We start from the raw sequence: 15,839 nt of genomic DNA on the forward strand, positions 1-15,839 counted from the left end.
TCAGATATCATTATAGTGTTTTCAAACTCAATTTATTTTAGTTGATTCTCCTAAAGCAGTGCTTTAAAAGAAGCAGTTTCTCTGCTTCATGATGATAGTAGAAACTTTTATCAATTATGGATGCATAAGTACAAGTTAGCATTATAAATTACCTAAAAAATATAATAAATTTTAATTTAATTCTGCCTTTACAATTCAGCATTTATGAATGAGAGGAAGAGAATGTGCTGTCAGGGAAACCAGAATGTAGGGGAGTTATTCTCCATCCGTTTTGAGTTACATGCTACTGACTAGGCTATAAGACCTCTAACTCTCCTAAGTGTCTATTGCTCAGTCTCTTTTTCTGAGTACTAACAGCAACATCTATTACAATCAATCATTACCTTGGTCAGCTTTTAGGCAATGTAATAGCTTAGTTTGGTCAGTTACAGAGTTTCCTTAAATTTAATCATAGAAAAATGTAATCTTGTGTCTAGGTGTGTTTTATTCAGCATAAGTTTGTGAAGTGCATCCATGCCTCCTATCTGTATCATTGCTATATCATTTGTATGACTGTATCACTGTTTATTTGTCTTTGGTAGACATTTTGATCTTTTTCAGTTTTTTTAATTTATCTAATTTTGATGCAAATTTTGTTAGCACATGTTAATTTTATATAATGGGTTTCATTGACATTTTCACAACATGTATTTGTTGTTGTCATATTCAGTCTATCATACCCTTTGTTCATTGCCATTCTGTCCCAGCCTCTTTCCAACTAGTTCTTCTATTTTATTCTTTTTTAAAAAGTTTCTTATTGACATATTTTGTGCATGTACATGATGTGTTTTGATCTTATTCACTTCCATTGCTTTCCCTTATGTCCTACTCCCTATGGCTGAACCCCTTCTTCCTAACCTTTCCCTACTACCTTGGCGTTTTTGTTTCTTGACTCACTGACTTTAATTAGAGTTGCTTACACGGACATAGTTAGGGATGGGTTATGAACCATGTGCTATTTACCAATGAAAAGAATGTAAGAATGTCTCTCCCCGCCCCCAACAACCATTAACTGCCAATATCTCCTCAGGGAGGGAGGGGTGGGAACTGCATAAGCTTCTCCACTATTATGATGGAATGTTGATGGACCCAATATTGCATAGATTTTGTTTAGGTAGTCACAATTACTGTGAGCTCATGAATACAAAAAAGATTGTCCTATCTGGAGGACAGCATTTCACAATAGTCCTTCCCATCCTCGGCTGTTACACTCTTTGTGCCTCCTCTTCCTGAGTGTTCTCTAAGCCTTGGAGGGATTGGTATTGATGTCCCATTTAGAACTGAAACATTCAACTGTCACTTATTAGTACTTTGATAAATTTTGAGTGTTCCAAGACTGTTACCATCAACAACAAAGAGAAGTTTCTCTGACCAAACCTGGGAGCAACATTAATCTATGACCATAAGCATAATGTTTAGAAGAAGACAGTTTGATGGGTGTACCATCTCCATTTAGCCAAAGAACCACAATAGATTCCCTCCTAGGGCCTATGACATCCAGCCACAAGCTCTTGACTAGATTATCAGGACTATTTCAGTATTTGCTGTAGAATGAACTTTAAATCTAATAAGACAGCTACTGTTTACCCATATAATAGACATGCCACTGAGCATATCTTGCCTGCTTAGTTCAGTTGTGTAGCATGGAAGGTACACCATTGGGTAAGACTGTTGAAAATCTTTCTCTCCCAATACTTGCTTAGCACCTGCTGGCCCTGTGGATGCTGGCCAGCAGTAAGGAAGATTTAGGTCACTTCCAGTTTTACTTCTCTATGTTCTGTAGCCAAAACATGTGGTATCCTTAGTGATAAGAGTTATACCATCTAGTTCTGGTGAGAAACAAGAACAATGACAACGGTTTATATTGTTTAAGATCCTCAAAGTCCTCTGTGACCAACAGCTCACTGGGTAGTATCTCACCCTTGATACTTGGATTTTTCCTTTAATAACCTATGGCTTGTGGGAGCCATGTTGCACACCTATACAGGGTACCTTTCTTCAAACTCTTTTAATTTATGTTTCTAATTGGCTTAAAAAATAAGTAGTAAGTTTACATATGGCTTTTTCATATGCTCTTTGTCTTGGTTAATTCTACCCCTGTCCCTTCTCCCCATATTTGCTTAAGCTTTTCTACTTTCAGTATTCTGGCTATCTACTTTCAGCTTTTCAGCATTGCAAATAAGGTAGGGTCTTGCTCTAGCCCAGGCTGATCTGGAATTCACTATATAGTCTCAGGCTAGCCTTGAACTCACAGTGAACTTCCTATTTCTCCCTACTGAGTGCTAGGATTAAAGGCATGTACCACCATGCCTAGCAGTGTGTTCTTCATTACATGGAGTATAATAATCATTCCAATGTGTGTGAACTGGCAAAAATTACTTTCTTTTACAAAGGGATGTAATGATTATGTTGTATAATTGTTTATTAAGGTTGTACTGATATTTTCCATTTTACACTTGGTTTGTAAGGATATACTGGTATTTTCTTGAGTTTATGTATCTGCAAATAAGTACGTATAGGCAAACATTACAAACAGGTTTCTTTGGCTTATTAAGTATCCAGAAGTTATTTGTACTGTTTTCTTTTTCAGTATATGATATTTTGGCTGTTGACTGTTTAAAATTTTTATTGTCTAAAAGTATTTCACATTTAACACTAATTAAAACAGTGAAGTATTTCCTGTTGGTAAGCTGTGACTCAACTTTACTGTTCTGCTATTTTTCTTTCCTTTTTACACCTTGTTTTGTGTAAGATTGTTTTTCTAATCCTGAATATTTTTGTGTTTATATGGGAAAATTGTTTCTATCAAAGTGACATTGTCATTGATAGCTGACTCCTTGACTTGCCAGAGGGAGTGGCAAACATCAAGTTGGAATGAGCACAAAAGTCAGTGTGTGACTTGTTATAAGCGATCCATGGCACTGTTGTTAGTGTATAAGAACTTGAGATTAGATCTCACTGTGATGACCAGTTTGGTTATAAATTGCCCTATAGTGAAATTAAATTATGATGTACTATTATGATCACGGGATGAGGGAAGCAGAGGTTGTTTGAATACAATATACACTGATGAACTTATGCTTATAGGGAATCAGTGTGGTAAGTGTGAATGCCTACACATCTGTGTATGCATACTTGTAGACAGATAACTGTGATTTAGCACCTATTGAATAAGACTTGGTTTGTCATTTATTCCCACAGCCTTATATTCTGTGATACTGTTCTGTGTGTTCTTCTGGATCCCTTTTGTCTACTTCTATTACGAAGAGAAGGATGATGACGATACTAATAAATGCACTGTAAGTTATCTCCACTTGGAGGGTTCATTTCAGTGGGAGGACATGCTCTTCTTTGTTAGGATGATAGGACTTGGCTTTGCTTATTCTCGTCCTTGTTTAATCACTTAGGACTTGGTTGGATTTAGGACAAATTATTTACTGGGCCTCAGCTTCCTGTCTAAAGTAGGGATTAGAGCACCTGTAGTTGTGTGAGTTAACATATAAAATGCTTAAAATACTACCTGTCATGATGAATGTTATAGATAGATTTAAATGTCCATCACAAACTGGATGTGGTAGCATATACCTGTAATCCCAGCACTTGGAAGATGGAGGCAGAAGGATTGCAAGTTGATGCCAGTCTGGGATGCATAGTGACACCTTATTTCAAAAAAGATATATATATATATATATATATATATGTGTGTGTGTGTGTGTGTGTGTGTGTGTGTGTGTGTGTGTATGTGTGTGTGTGTATATATAATTATTATATTGTTCCTATATAAAACATAGCGTGGACACTTTGTATATCTGTCTATATGCTTGTGTAATTGTTACCCTGTTGAAGGTCTTTCATATAATGACCTGCTAAGTGATGTTTTTCCTTCCTTGGTCTTCAGCAAATTAAAACGGCATTCAAGTACACATTGGGATTTGCTGTGATTTGTGCACTTCTTCTCTTAGTTGGGTAAGTCTTAATTATTTTGCCGTAACAATGGAGATAGAATTATTTGAATAATAATAAATGACAAAAGGTTTATTCAGAGAAACCAGGCAAGACAAACAAAACAAACTTTGAAAAGGATGGGGATCACTTTTTCTGTTGTTCATATCTAAGACATTGTGTGCTTATGTGACTGCAGATCACCCTACACACACACATACATCATGCATATAGTGTGTGCTTTAGTTCACACAAATAAATTACCCATTTCTTATTAATGTTGCACTGTTAACACTGTCATTACAGTATTCTGGGCATCGGGACAGGACAGTGAGTCATTAGCTTTGACTTCTGGCTCCCTGAGGATGGGATACTTCATTGACATGGTCTTCTAGGGACAATTGCATGACATGTCATGTATGATGCTTAGTTTTCTAGCTACTAAAAATAACCTTTAAAAAAAAAAAAAACCTTTAAAGACTAAATTGTCGATATTTCTTCTGTGTTATAGCCTTCAGTCAAATCTCTATAAGTACATTCCTCCCTTAATTCTTCACTTATTTTTTATAATAATGCTGATAAAATTTTACACACTTGCTTATACATCTGAAATCTTCCCTTGTTTGCCAGCAGACACGTAACCTTTGTAAATAGGTGTTGATTTCTTCCTTTTTTTAATACTGGAAATATATCAAGTGCTAATATGTCTTAAAACTTTTGCTTATAATTATATTGGTGTTTTAATAAGTAACTTTAAATAAAATAAATAAAACCATTAAAAGTAATTTGTGAAGTGTGTAAAGCAAATTGATTAGTAACTTTTTTGTGTATGTGTGGGGGGTTTGAGGTAGCGTCTTGCTAGCCCAGGCTGACTTGGAATTCACTAGGCAGTCTCAGGTTGGCCTTGAACTCATATTGATCCTCCTACCCCTGCTCCCAACTGGTGGAATTAAAGGCATGTGCCACCATGCCCGACTTTTAATAACTTCTTCTAAGTCCAAAAGTTCTCATAGTACAAATATTTTATAATCTAGTCATGCTTCTAGCTTTTTGCCCACCATATAGTGGCAAAATAGAGTGCTTACTAAAAGAAAATCCTTTAGAGCTTTGCTATTAGTCTTAGTTACAGAATGTATGTTTTTAAATTTTTTTTTGTTCATTTTTTATTTATTTAATTGAGAGCGACAGACACAGGGAGAAAGACAGAGGGAGAGAGATAGAATGGGCACGCCAGGGCTTCCAACTACTGCAAACGAACTCCAGACGCGTGCGCCCCCTTGTGCATCTGGCTAACGTGGGACCTGGGGAACTGAGCCTTGAACTGGGGTCCTTAGGCTTCACAGGCAAGCGCTTAACCGCTAAGCCATCTCTCCAGCCTCAGAATGTATGTTTTTAAAGTCTTTTTTTCTCCTTTAAAGAAAGCCATATATGTTCATTTTCTTTGACGGCATGAAAGTTCCTTGTCTAAACCTATTATTTAGGACAGAGATGAGCAAACTTAAAGATCAAGTAGAAAGCATTTTTGATTTACAGTCTGTTTAGCCTATGGTTGGTCTATCCTCTTGTGGCTCTGAATTAATTGTAGACAATACATAAGCCAAAATTGTTACAATAAAAGTGTTCAAATCCAACCTGGGACTAGAGTGATTTTCTAATATTTTTAAAAAGGTTATTTGCTAATAAAATTGTAGAGAATTTTTATTACCAAGATGTGGACTAAGTTGAACATTTATATAGATCACATATCTTTAGAGCACTTGTGTATTGTATTCATGCTTAGTCTTAGGGCTGCATGTGGGATGTTCATGTTCTCTGCCTCCAGGTTCCTCTGGGGACATATATAAATCAATAAACTACAGTGTTGAAGTTCTCCAGTAAGAGATAAGCACCAGGTGTTGGGGCTAGAATATAAGTTCGGATTCTCCCTTGCAGAATCAGAAGACCTGAGAAATATTTGTATATGTGCATGTGGGAATATGTGCAAGTGTGTACACAGATGGACACACCCTGTGCCCATACATGCTAAAGTCAGAAGAAGACATTGGGTGTCCTCTATGGCTCTTTGGCCTTCTTTCCTTGAGACAGAGTCTCTCATTGAACCTGGAGCACCTGTCTTCACCCCTCTCAGTGCTGGAGCTACAGGCGTGTGTGGCCCAACTTTTTAGTGGGTACTGGTGATCAACTTGGGTCATCATGCTTGTGCAACAAACACTTTTACCCATTTAACCATCTATCCAGCCCCTTAGAAGTATTGGAATTGAGATAGAGTGGAAATTGATCAGCCAACTTGCTGAAAAAAACAGATGAACAGCACATACACAAGTTTGCTTCTGGAGCCATAGCAAAGTGCCACAGGCTGTGGTTTAATCAGTAGACACTTAGTATTTTGAAGATCCAGAAGCCATAATTGTATGGTGCTGGCATGTTTGATTTCTGATGATGGTTCTCTTCCTGTCTTGAATGACCATGTCTCACTGTGTACTTTCATAATGTAGCTGTAGAACACCGGCTGGTGTTTCGAGTCCTCTTCTTTTTAGGTCATTATTCTCACAGGGTAAGGACTCCATCTTACGTATGTTCCTGAAGACTCTGTATCTAAGCACTTGAGGGTAAAGCTTCAAGGTATATTTTGTTAAATACTAGGGGACACATTTCTGTCTGTAAAATATATTAGCCACAAGTCTAAAACTAGCCAGATATATTTGAAGACTAACATAACAAGAATATGAATTTGAACCTTCCTTTCTCAAACTAACAAGGAAACAAACAAATGGGGGTTGAATGTGTCCACAAAGGCCAGAAAAGTAATATGTTATTTTGGTAGACAGGGCAAGTAGACTATAAGTTTTACATGCATTGTTTAAGAAACTTTGAGTTTTGTTTTGCTGAGTAATCAAAAGACAATAACGATGTGTATATAATTGTGATTGTGAACCAAGGACAGTTAGTATGTATGGCATTTCTTTCACAGTTGCAGGCTTACCACGGTTGCATGGAAAGGGACAGGCTTGTATTGCTGAATGATATGTTGCAGGGTAGAAAGATCAGCTAGGTAGTCATTATAATACTTAAGGTGAGAGATGAGAATCAGGATGAGGATAGTTACTGAGAACAGAAAGAAAGACTGCTGAGCCATTTGGAAGATAAATAGGACTTGACTTGTTGATTGAGTATAGGAGGTGAAAATCTTATTTTCAATTCTGCTGAATTTATCATTTCTATTTCATATCCACTGAAATTCATTAGCCCTTTCTTTGTGTCTTGCTGAGAAGATACTTTGTATTAAGCTAATTCAGCAAGTCAGAATGAGTTGAAAGTGTTTTTAACTAAGCAAATTTTCAGCCATATTACTTTCCAGATTGTGAGGGAAAAGTCAGTGTTTCTAGGCTTTAATTCTTTGTTTACTGCTCTGTGCTCAATGGTTTTGAGAAGACAAATAAAGAAAATATTGGCATGATTTGATGGCATCTATCCTAAGAGCTTGGAATTCTTATACCATCACCATTGACTTAGTGCTGGGTGGTCCTGTTAACTGCTGCTTCCCTCCTCAGATCTGAGGTGTCGCATCTTCCTTTGTCTCACTTATCCTTGTATTCAAGGAGGTGTTCATTTCTATGGACAGATGCAGGACTGCTGGGTTCCCTGACCAGTGCCTCCTATGAGCAGACATGCTTTCATACCCATCAGCTGCTGTTCTGCCCTCCAGTCTTCTGTCTCAGCCCAGCCCTGTTTAAGCCTGTTGAAGCCTGGGCTGTGAGGGCGCTTAGTGAGGCCCAGTGTCTGTGCTCTTGGGTCTCTATCTCTAATGTGTTGCTTGGTATATGTTTGGAGTATTCTTCTGAGCTTTTAGGATTTAATTGTAATTAGTTTGCATTCTGCTCATGGATGCTTTTCTTAGGTTTTGTGAAATATTTTTGGGTCTGTTTTTTAGATAATAAAATCATGGCAGTAAAGGAACCTGCTTTAAGTCTGTGCTCTAGTTTCTTCCTACAATGATAAATGCTTAAATGTTGACTCTCTGAATCTCTTCAATGTGGTTACTTTTCTGAAGTCATTTTGGTTTACAGTTTGAATCACTTAGAAAACTTTTCATTTAAATTTTTGGTCACATGACATTTCCTGTGTTGTCATTCTTATTTAAATATTTGAATGGCTAGTAATGCTCAAGAGTTTGATTGTGAAAGTGTTGTCAAAAGCAAGGGCTAACTAGCATTTTCTTCCACCTCTGCACCATGCATTGGCATATCTAAAAGTTGTACATACTGATTTTGAATATTTTAATATTGATTTTAAAAAGTATTTTAGGTGATACTAACAGAGTTTTTTTCCCTTTCCCAGAGTGACTTGATTATTTTTAACTAAAAAGTTTAAAACATACTTCATGTAATATCCAGAAAAAGTTATGTCTAAATTGTACAGAGTGGTATTATGTAAATAGTTTTTTTGCTTATATTTCTACTAAGTCTTAATATTAAAATTATGGTTAATATCATTATTGGTATATAGTAAGCATAAGTTATTTATTAATTTGGGGGTCAATCTTTTATTTGTTTGATATTAGTGCTGGATAATAAACAGTGGGTGCTTTATATTTTATGCTTCGTTACTTTTCTTTCTAGTCTCCAAAATTCAGAAAACTCAAGGCAATGTGAATAATTTGAATCTACCCCTGTTCCCAGGCTGTGAACTTTAACCTCCTGACGTGCTCATTCCATTCATCTTTTTTATTTATTTTATTTATGAGAGAGAGAGAGAGATATTGCCACACCAGGGCATCTAGCCACTGCAGTCAAACAGTAGATGTGTGCAAGACCACGTGCACATGCGTCACTTTGTGCTTCTGACTTACCTGGGTTCTGGGGAGCTGAACCTGGGTTGTTAGTCTTCTCAGGCAACTGCCTAACTGCTATGCATCTCTCCAGCACCCACCCATCTTTTTATGAAAGTTGCATAAACATTTTAAAACGAAAATTGTAGAATGATTTTTTATTTGAAAATATTACCAGAGCAAATGCTTTTATATATTTTGAACTAATTCGTCATTTCCATTTTATAAAAATGACCATCTTACTACTTTGTACATAATTGAAACTCAGTTAGATATTAGTGTTAATTTTATTTTTCCTGCTGATTTTCTACACATTTAACTCAAGGGGTAGTGGCCTTTACCATGGTCCCCGCGTATTTGTTTGCTGTTGTTGTTGTTGATTGGTTTGGGCTAGATCAGCCATTAATTTTATTTTCTCTTAATATATAGCAAATCCTAGGAAACTACTAGCTCTTTTCTATCTCCGTGGTCTCTGTTTACCTGTGGATTCAAAAATAAAATACTGTTTTCTTCATTTGTATTAGATAGAATCTTGAATAATGAAAAATGATAAGAAGAAAAGGAAAAATTAACTCTTAATTCCACCATGTGATGTTTACTAATTTTGTGATATTTTTCTTTTATTTGGCATATAAATAAATTGAAATAATTTTATTATCTTATATTCTGTTCTACTAATTCAGCATACAGGTTCTTAACCCTTACTTAAACCATGGGCCAAAACAAATTTGTGATAAAGTAAATACATAAATAAGAGGCATCCTTCATACCCCTCAGTGTCAGGTAGAAGTTCAGAGGAAAAGTGGATCTTTGTTCCTTTTACTCAGCTGTTAACTTATAAGTGAGCCTGTGAACTGTCCTTTTCTCCTTTGCAGTGCCTTTGTTCCATTGAATCTTCCCAGTAACAAAAACTCTACTGAGTGGGAAAAAGTGAAATTTCTGTTTGAAGAACTGGGAAGTAGTCGTAAGTATTCTTTAAAATAGAGAAGAAAAAAGTCCATAGCAATTCATATTTTGTGTTATTTGGTAACTTTTGAAAAGTAGTGGATTTTTTAATAGTTAAGAGTTTAACCCTGCAGTCCACTTTTCACACTCTGCGCTATGTGTGGAAGAGTGCTCCGGCTGGCGTGTAGCTGTTTTCTTGACCACTGCTTAAAACTGTCCTGTTAAAAAGAAACCTGAATTTTCAACAGTTTAGCAGCAAAGGTCCTGTAATTTCACTGTGTTCTGATGGTAATATAGAATAATACATTAAAGAAAAATACTGGATATATTGGTTTTTATTTAAAATTTTAACTAGTAAGAGAAGCCCTATGTTATAATTGGAGATGAAGTACATTTTATGCAGATTATAAATTATAGATGCTTCATATAAATTAATGTTTTGTTATACATTTGTCTCATCAAAATATTTTGATGTTGCCTTACTTGATATTTTTTCCTTAAGCTAATCAATGTGACCTTGGTTTTGAAAGGAAAAAATAAGTAGGTTCCAAGAATTAAGTTAAAAGTATTGTTTAATTATTGAAAAATACCTTTAGCATAAGAAAGATATATCAGGTAAGAAAGTTAAACATGTATGTATATATATATATATATACACATACATATATATATATATATATTTTCCCATGTCTTGTAACTATTTGTGAAGGGACTTAGGATAGTATTCCTATAAACACTGTGCTGACCTGGAGTTGTGTTTGCCTTTCCGTCTGTCCTGTGTCTCCAGCTGTTTTGACAATGATTGAGCTGTGTCTTAAAATCTTAATTTTCTTGTTTTTCACTTAAAATTTCATCGTGTAAATTGTAGTCCATTAATATCTTGCTGATACCAGCAAGAATAAGGATTGCAGGACTGGTGTCTGCTACTAATGAATGAATTGTCAAGATTTATGAACCTTGATCTTACTGTTGAAAGATAAATTGCTTCTTTTCTTGCTCTTAATCCATTAATGTTTTTGAATAGCTACTGTTCTGTTCTAATCATTATTTTATATTATTTCTTTATAAAATATTTATTTGCAAGCAGAGAGTTACAGACAGAGACACAGAGAGAAAGTATGGTTGTTCCAGAGCCTCTAGCCACTGCAAACCAACTCTAGATGCATGTGCCTCTGTGCATCTGGCTTTATGTATGTACTGGAGAATTCAACCCAGGTCAGTAGGCTTTGCAGGCAAACATAACTGCTAAACCATCTCTCCAGCCCCATTGTTACTTATTATAATAGTCTCTGAGTATTGGTATAACTCAAATCAATGATTAGGTAGGTAACATTATTGTAATTTTTATAACCTCATTTTCTTCAGCTACCTTTTATTTACTTTTTGTTTTGAAACTTAAGTACCACATTCAAGAATACATTTTGCATATTCCTCTAGATACAGTATTTTTAGGTCCAAATAGTCATCCAACTATTCCACCGTCCTGGTGTCATTTACCTTCATCCCACCTCTCCGCATGTTTCAGGCATCAAAGATATTTAATCTTTTCATAATATATGCTTTATGTGTACCAAAACCACATACACCTTTTGGAGATTGTGGTCAAGGGATAGAACATATCCACCCCTACAGAAATGTCCTTAATGTGCATATTCAATTAATAATCCTTTCTCAGTTTTGCAATTTCAACTGTATATTAGTTTGCCCGTTAAAAATTTTATGAGGGATGGAGAAATGGCTTAGCGGTTAAGCGCTTGCCTATGAAGCCTAAGGACCCTGGTTTGAGGCTCAATTCCCCAGGACCCATGTTAGCCAGATGCACAAGGTAGTGTATGCATCTGGAGTTTGTTTTCAGTGGCTGGAGGCCCGGGCACACCCATTCTCTTTCTCTCTTTCTCCCTTTCTCTCTCTCTCTCTCCCCCCCCTTTATCTTTCTATTGTTCTCAAATAAATAAAATATTTAAAAAAAATTTTTGAGTGTAATTGTATGTCATGACTTTTTGTGTATATTTTTCTCACTGTTCAAAATTAATTTGTGTATTTGGTTTGTTATTTATTTATTTTGTGAGAGACAGAGAGAGAAAGAGCCAGAGAGAGAATGGGCATGCCAGGGCCTCAGCCTCGGTGAACAAACTCCAGTCGTAGGCACCCCCTGTGGCGATGCCTGGCGTTGCATCTGGAGTCACTTGGTGTCTGTCTATAGGATGTGGGATCTGGAGAACTGGAACACTGGCTCTTAGACTTGCCAAGCAAGTGCATTAACTGCTAAGCCATCTCTTCGGCCTTTGGTTCCTTTTTATTGTAGCAATTTGTATTACATTCTGTGAATGTATATCACAATTTCTATTTCAGAAAGATCTAGTTATGTACATGCCCATGATAGCGACACTGTTTTATGAAGAGAATATATTCAGTGTCTTCAACAAGCTTAGTTATCCTTTACCCATAAAAGAATAATTCTTTTTTTTTTTCATTTTTTATTTATTTATTTGAGAGCGACAGACATAGAGAGAAAGACACATAGAGGGAAAGAGAGAGAATGGGCGCGCCAGGGCTTCCAGCCACTGCAAACGAACTCCAGACGCGTGCGCCCCCTTGTGCATCTGGCTAACGTGGGACCTGGGGAACCGAGCCTCGAACCAGGGTCCTTAGGCTTCACAGGCAAGCGCTTAACCGCTAAGCCATCTCTCCAGCCCAAGAATAATTCTTAATAATAGATTCTGAATCCTTGGGCCATATGATTTTGACTCTTAGTAACTAACTTCTTGATAGACTAAATATGTTAGCATAATATTTATTTTATGAATTCTGGCTTTTGTCACATTTTATATTCTTGATTTCAGTATGTTTTTTTACAAGTGTTGTTTCCTTAAAATAACTACTACATTGATGGCAGACTGTCCTAGTGGTATGAACATGTTATACTGGTGCTTCATTTTAAGCTCAAGCAAATAACTCACATGATTTAATAAAACACAGTTTTAAAAATTATGGCTTAAGAAATTGTCTTAGTTGTAAATTTGTAGCAGTTTGCTCTTGTTTTATATAAAAAAAAACTGGGATGATTTTTAAGAAGCCATCATTTTAGTTCATTTTACTAATATTCATAAAAATCTTACTGTTAAAACAGTAAATTAATGAAAACATTATATTTGGTCTCATAGAACCTGCATTTAAATTGTATCAGTATAAGCCTAATGGGAACTACATTACATGTAGAAAAGTTTTTATTCCTATTCAATCATAGATTCTCATGATATCTTCTTATGTGATATGTTTCTTTTCCATGGTAGTTCCTCATTCATGGACTTCCCTTTAATGTTCTAAACCCAGCCTGCTAATATAATGTTACTGATCCAGTTTGGTTGCTTAGTTGTTGGGAGTTTTGTTGTTATTTTCGTTGTTGTTGTTGGTTTATTTTTGATGTTAGGTCTTACTTTGTAGCTCAGAGTGTCCTCCAGCTTTTCATCTTGTTTCTCCCATGCCAGAATTGCAGTTCCTCCACCCAACACTCCCAACCAGCAGCTAGTTTTCACCAGTTTAGCATTTAATTTGTATCTGTGGTCTGTGTGTTTGCTCTAGTTTGTCTACCAGGTAATCAAGCTAATGGTCTCAAGTTAAAAAGCAACATAAACTCTATAAAGACCTTAGCATAGAATATTAAAAGCATTTTAAAAGTTAAAATAATATAGAAGTATCAAGACTGCCTGGCAAAGGGAATAATAGTGAAGGGCAGGGGTTTCCTCTCTAGTGTTACTTATCAATATTTTTTCCAGAAAAAAAGTCAGGCAATCTTTTCATCTTTTTGAACATCTGATATTTTACTGATTTCTTTTTAGTCCCAATAATTAAACAATAATTTTTCTGTTGACTCTGAAAAGTGAAGGGAGGCCTGGAGAGATGACTTAGCAGTTAAGGCACTTGCCTACAAAGCCTAAGGACCCAGGTTTGATTTTTTTTAGGTCCCTCGTAAGCCAGATGCACAAGGTGGCATATGCATAGTACATTTGCTATGGCTAGAGGCCTGGCATGCCCATATTCTCTCTCTTTCTCAAAAAAACAAAAAACAAACAAAAAAAGAAGTCCAAAAAGAAGTAAAGGGAAGAAAATCTTAGATAAAGGATCATGTATGGATAGTTGATGATAACTCTGCAAGAGCTCTTCTCTTAGATTAGCACTTTGAGGACATGGTAAGATGTATTTGCTTTATTCATTCACGTGTAGGAGTCTTATTTTCCAGATTTTATTGATATGAATATAAACATTTGATTGGTACATGTGTACATTTTAACAAATTTTCTTATTTTTTGCAGATGGTTTAGCTGCACTGTCATTTTCCATTAGTTCTCTGACTTTGATTGGAATGTTGGCAGCCATAACTTACACAGTAAGTGGAATGATGATGACTGGGCTAAAATTAAAGAATCGCCATATAAACTAACTGTTTAATGATATGTTCAGTTTAGTTCTTTTTCTCTCTTTAATATTTTGATCCTCTCTTCTTCAGTTTTCTTTACTTAAGAGGATAGGAAAGCCTGGTCTAGTTAGTCACAATGATTTTATCTACATTTATAAAATTTAATATTCAAAAATGAAGTTTTAAATAATATTTATTTATTTGACAGAGAAAGAATGAGGGAGAGAGAGAGAGAAAATGGGTGTGCCAGGACCTCTAGCCACTGCAAACGAACTCCAGATGCATGTACTCCCTTGTGCATCTGGCAAATGTGGGTTCTAGGGAATCAAACCAGGGTCCTTTGGCTTTGCAGGCAAATGCCTTAACTGCTAAGCCATCCCTTCAGCCCAGAAATGAATTTTGTAATTATAAACTTGCAAGAGGTTATACACTGTGCAGTGTAGAATTAATGATATATAAACACCAAAATTCCACTCATCATATTTTGTGTAGAGAGATTTTAAAACCAGATACTTTATATAGTTTATTATTTTTCTAGTATATTAAACCTAATATTCTTTCTAGCACTTTTTTATTTTCTTTATGTTTCTCTGGAATTGCAAGGCAGGTCATTATAGATGACTGACAGACTTATATACAAACTACTTCTGGTTTGCACAAAGAAAGAAAGAGACAAAAAGCTGTTACCAATACCATTTAAATTATATAGAAGCTTATAGATAAATAAAGTGTCTATTTAGAGCATTCTTAATTTTTATAAAAATGTATACTGTTCAATTTGGAAACATTTTTTGGACAATTTCCTAATATGTCTTCCTTTAGGCATAAAAGAAATGGGCTGTTAGTGTAATATCAGAATTTACTAAGAATCGTATGATTATTCATGTGTCATATGTATAATTAAGATACATGCATTTCAATACCAGGTGCTTATGGGATACCCAGTTTTGTTCATTGTCAACTTTGTGCTTTTGTATGCTAGTATATAAGATATTCACTTGATAGATTATATATTAGTAGTAATAAGGTATTTGCTGTTTGATATCAATGGTAATTATCTACCTGTCTCTTAGGACATATATGCAGCATGTTCCTTATTTGTCTTTTAAAAAAGCCTGGAGCTCTAATTGCTATTCTGTGACTGATTTGTTATGGTAATTTTGATTTGGTGTTTAACCTTCTTGAATAAGTATATTCTAGAGTAAATGGAAATTGTAAAAGCCTCACCAGAGGTTTTTTGAAGGTCACAAGATACTGTTTATAAAAGTGCTCTCTCTAGAGAAACCATTGTACAGAAGGAAAAAACACTCTATATCCCTGTCAAGGACTAGGAGTTTGCCTGTGGTTTTACCAGACTTGAGGTTGCCACAGTCCTGTGGATTGAGAAGGTGCAAGACTTCTGAGTCAGAGATGAGACTTTACAGCCATAGAATAGGATTGGATTGACATTGTCTTCTGCTGGTTTACAGGGTTTCAGTTTCCACCAGAAACTGTGAGTAGAGTCAGAAAACCTGTACACAGTGGAGTACATTATAGAAAAAGAACTCTGAGCTTAGGGAAACTAGTCTTTTACATGGACAATAAACCTGGCTGCCCTTTGTTCCATAAGGTGCTTCCTGTATTTACCACAGCTGTTTGCCACACAAACTTTGCTGTAAAAATAGTGCA

The 15,839-nt window shown here is 35.7% G+C and overlaps 1 protein-coding gene across 1 annotated transcript in view; it reads left to right on the forward strand.

The window, feature by feature from the left end:
- Lmbrd1 (LMBR1 domain containing 1) overlaps positions 1–15,839 on the forward strand; it is a 102,959-nt gene that overhangs the window by 44,331 nt on the left and 42,789 nt on the right. Inside the window, exons 4-7 of the mRNA XM_004653065.3 lie at positions 3,241–3,338; positions 3,938–4,005; positions 9,685–9,773; positions 14,068–14,141. Coding sequence (XP_004653122.1) covers positions 3,241–3,338; positions 3,938–4,005; positions 9,685–9,773; positions 14,068–14,141 — 329 coding nt within the window. The remainder of the gene's footprint in view (positions 1–3,240; positions 3,339–3,937; positions 4,006–9,684; positions 9,774–14,067; positions 14,142–15,839) is intronic.

The sequence above is a fragment of the Jaculus jaculus genome, chromosome 8 (assembly GCF_020740685.1).
Source record: "Jaculus jaculus isolate mJacJac1 chromosome 8, mJacJac1.mat.Y.cur, whole genome shotgun sequence".
NCBI classification, from domain to species: domain Eukaryota; kingdom Metazoa; phylum Chordata; class Mammalia; order Rodentia; family Dipodidae; genus Jaculus; species Jaculus jaculus.